General features: G+C 54.1%; 1 protein-coding gene across 1 annotated transcript in view; it reads right to left on the bottom strand.

Annotated features, from left to right (window-relative positions):
* The window catches only part of LOC119587433 (probable G-protein coupled receptor CG31760), a 44,880-nt gene that overhangs the window by 22,978 nt on the left and 21,564 nt on the right, over positions 1-338 (bottom strand). The window contains exon 3 of the mRNA XM_037936164.1: positions 157-260. Within this exon, the coding sequence (XP_037792092.1) occupies positions 157-260 (104 nt within the window). The remainder of the gene's footprint in view (positions 1-156; positions 261-338) is intronic.

Genomic DNA, 338 nt, shown 5'->3' with positions numbered 1-338 from the left:
TCAACAACCCCCTCCTCCTCTATCACTCCATCCTCCCGCAACTCCACCAACTCCATACCTCCACCCATCCTACCACTCTCCCTTCATCACTCCCCCTTCATCACTCCACCACTCCATCACTCCATCCTTCCTCCACTCCACCACTCCCGTACTTACTCGTATCGTCAGGCTTGTTCAGATCCCTCAGCAGCCTGGCGATCAGATCTGCCTTCTGGCGCGAGGAGTCGAACCGAGACACCCGCAGTGGAGCTCGAACGAACCTGGGAAAGGGGAGACAGATTTTTTTTTTACTTTAGAGGTATGTGAAGGAACGCAGAAGGAACGCCGGTAAATGTGTG

This window comes from Penaeus monodon, chromosome 22 (assembly GCF_015228065.2).
Source record: "Penaeus monodon isolate SGIC_2016 chromosome 22, NSTDA_Pmon_1, whole genome shotgun sequence".
Classification (NCBI taxonomy): domain Eukaryota; kingdom Metazoa; phylum Arthropoda; class Malacostraca; order Decapoda; family Penaeidae; genus Penaeus; species Penaeus monodon.
This window is presented reverse-complemented; position numbering and strand designations above follow the sequence as displayed.